The 1,450-nt window shown below is 70.5% G+C and overlaps 1 protein-coding gene across 1 annotated transcript in view; it reads left to right on the top strand.

The window, feature by feature from the left end:
• OPLAH (5-oxoprolinase (ATP-hydrolysing)) overlaps positions 1-1,450 on the top strand; it is a gene marked incomplete at its 5' end in the record, with an annotated part of 8,824 nt that overhangs the window by 6,488 nt on the left and 886 nt on the right. The window contains 3 exon segments of the mRNA XM_010566820.1: positions 23-154; positions 267-401; positions 1,106-1,255. Coding sequence (XP_010565122.1) covers positions 23-154; positions 267-401; positions 1,106-1,255 — 417 coding nt within the window.

Below are 1,450 nucleotides of genomic sequence, written 5' to 3'. Positions count from 1 at the left end.
CCGTGACGCCCGCCGTCCCCAGGCCAACGCCGAGGTGGCCGTGCGGGAGATGCTGAAGGGTTTCGCCGCGCGTTGGGGCACCGCGGTGGAAGCCGAGGACTGCATGGACGACGGTTCGCCCATCCAGCTGCGGGTGCAAGTGGATCCCCGGGAGGTGAGCAGGCAGACCCGGGACATGGGACATCCCCCCACCCCCAAGATGGGGTTTGGGGGAACGGCCCCGGGATGGGATGCGGGGCCACCCCTCGTCCCCGCTGTCCCCACAGGGCAGCGCCGTCTTCGACTTCTCGGGCTCAGGACCGGAGGTGTACGGGAACTGCAATGCCCCCCGCGCCATCACCCTCTCTGCCCTCATCTACTGCCTGCGCTGCATGGTGGGCCAGGACATCCCCCTCAACCAGGTGGGTGCCGGACCCCCAGGCTGCAAAAGCCCTGGGCTGTGGGACCCCCCAGGCTGCAGGACCCCCCTGGGCTGCGAAACCCCTGGGCTGCAAAAGCCCTGGACTGTGGGACCCCTGGGCTGTGAAACCCCCCAGGCTGTGAAACCCCCCGGGCCACGAAAGCCTAGGGCTGTGGGACCCCCTGGGCTGTGGGACCCCCAGGCTGTGGGACCCCAGGGCTACGGGACCCCCCAGGCTGCAGGACCCCTCTGGACTGTGAAACCCCTGGGCTGCAAAACACTTGGGTGTGGGACCCCTGGGGCTGTGGGACCCCAGGGCTGCGAAACCCCCCGGGCTGTGGGACCCCAGGGCTGTGGGACCCCCCCTGCATCCCCCTGCCAAGCAGGGCAGAGCGCCCCGAGGAGTCCTGGGCAGGTGCTGTTGGGGGGAGCTGCCAGCCTAGTGCTTCCCCGGGGATGAGGGGGTCCTGGGACCCTAATCCCCTGGGGTGGGGGGGTCCTGGGACCCTGTTCACCCAGGGAGGTGCTCTGGGACCCCAATCCCCTGGGGTGAGGGGGTCCTGGGACCCTGCTCCCCTTGGGGGGGGGGTCTGAGCCCCTGCTCCCCTGGGGCAGGAAGATGGGAGGGGCTTGGGGTGCTGCAGGTGTGGGGCAGGATCCGTTTGGGGGGCCAGCCGGGTCTGATGGGTGTCGTGTCCCCCCCAGGGCTGCCTGGCCCCTGTGCGGGTGGTCATCCCCAAGGGCTCCATCCTGGACCCCTCACCCGAGGCTGCCGTGGTGGGGGGCAACGTCCTGACCTCCCAGCGGGTGGTGGACGTCATCTTCAAGGCCTTCGGGGTCTGTGCCGCCTCCCAGGTAGGGACCAGGGTGGCGGGGGGTCCGGGGAGTTCCAGGGGCCAGGGTGCTGGGGGTCCTGGGGGTCAGGGGTCCCAGGCATCCAGGGTCTCAGGGTGCTAGAGGTCAGGGGTGCCAGGGGGTCCTGGGGGTCAGGGGTCCTGGGGATCTTGGGGTTCAGGGTTCCTGGGGTGCCAGGGGTCAGGGCTCCTGGGA

Source organism: Haliaeetus leucocephalus, unplaced genomic scaffold (genome assembly GCF_000737465.1).
Source record: "Haliaeetus leucocephalus isolate CR32 unplaced genomic scaffold, Haliaeetus_leucocephalus-4.0 Scaffold218, whole genome shotgun sequence".
NCBI lineage: Eukaryota > Metazoa > Chordata > Aves > Accipitriformes > Accipitridae > Haliaeetus > Haliaeetus leucocephalus.
The sequence above is the reverse complement of the archived record's forward strand: the minus strand, read 5'-3'. Positions and strand labels throughout refer to the sequence as shown.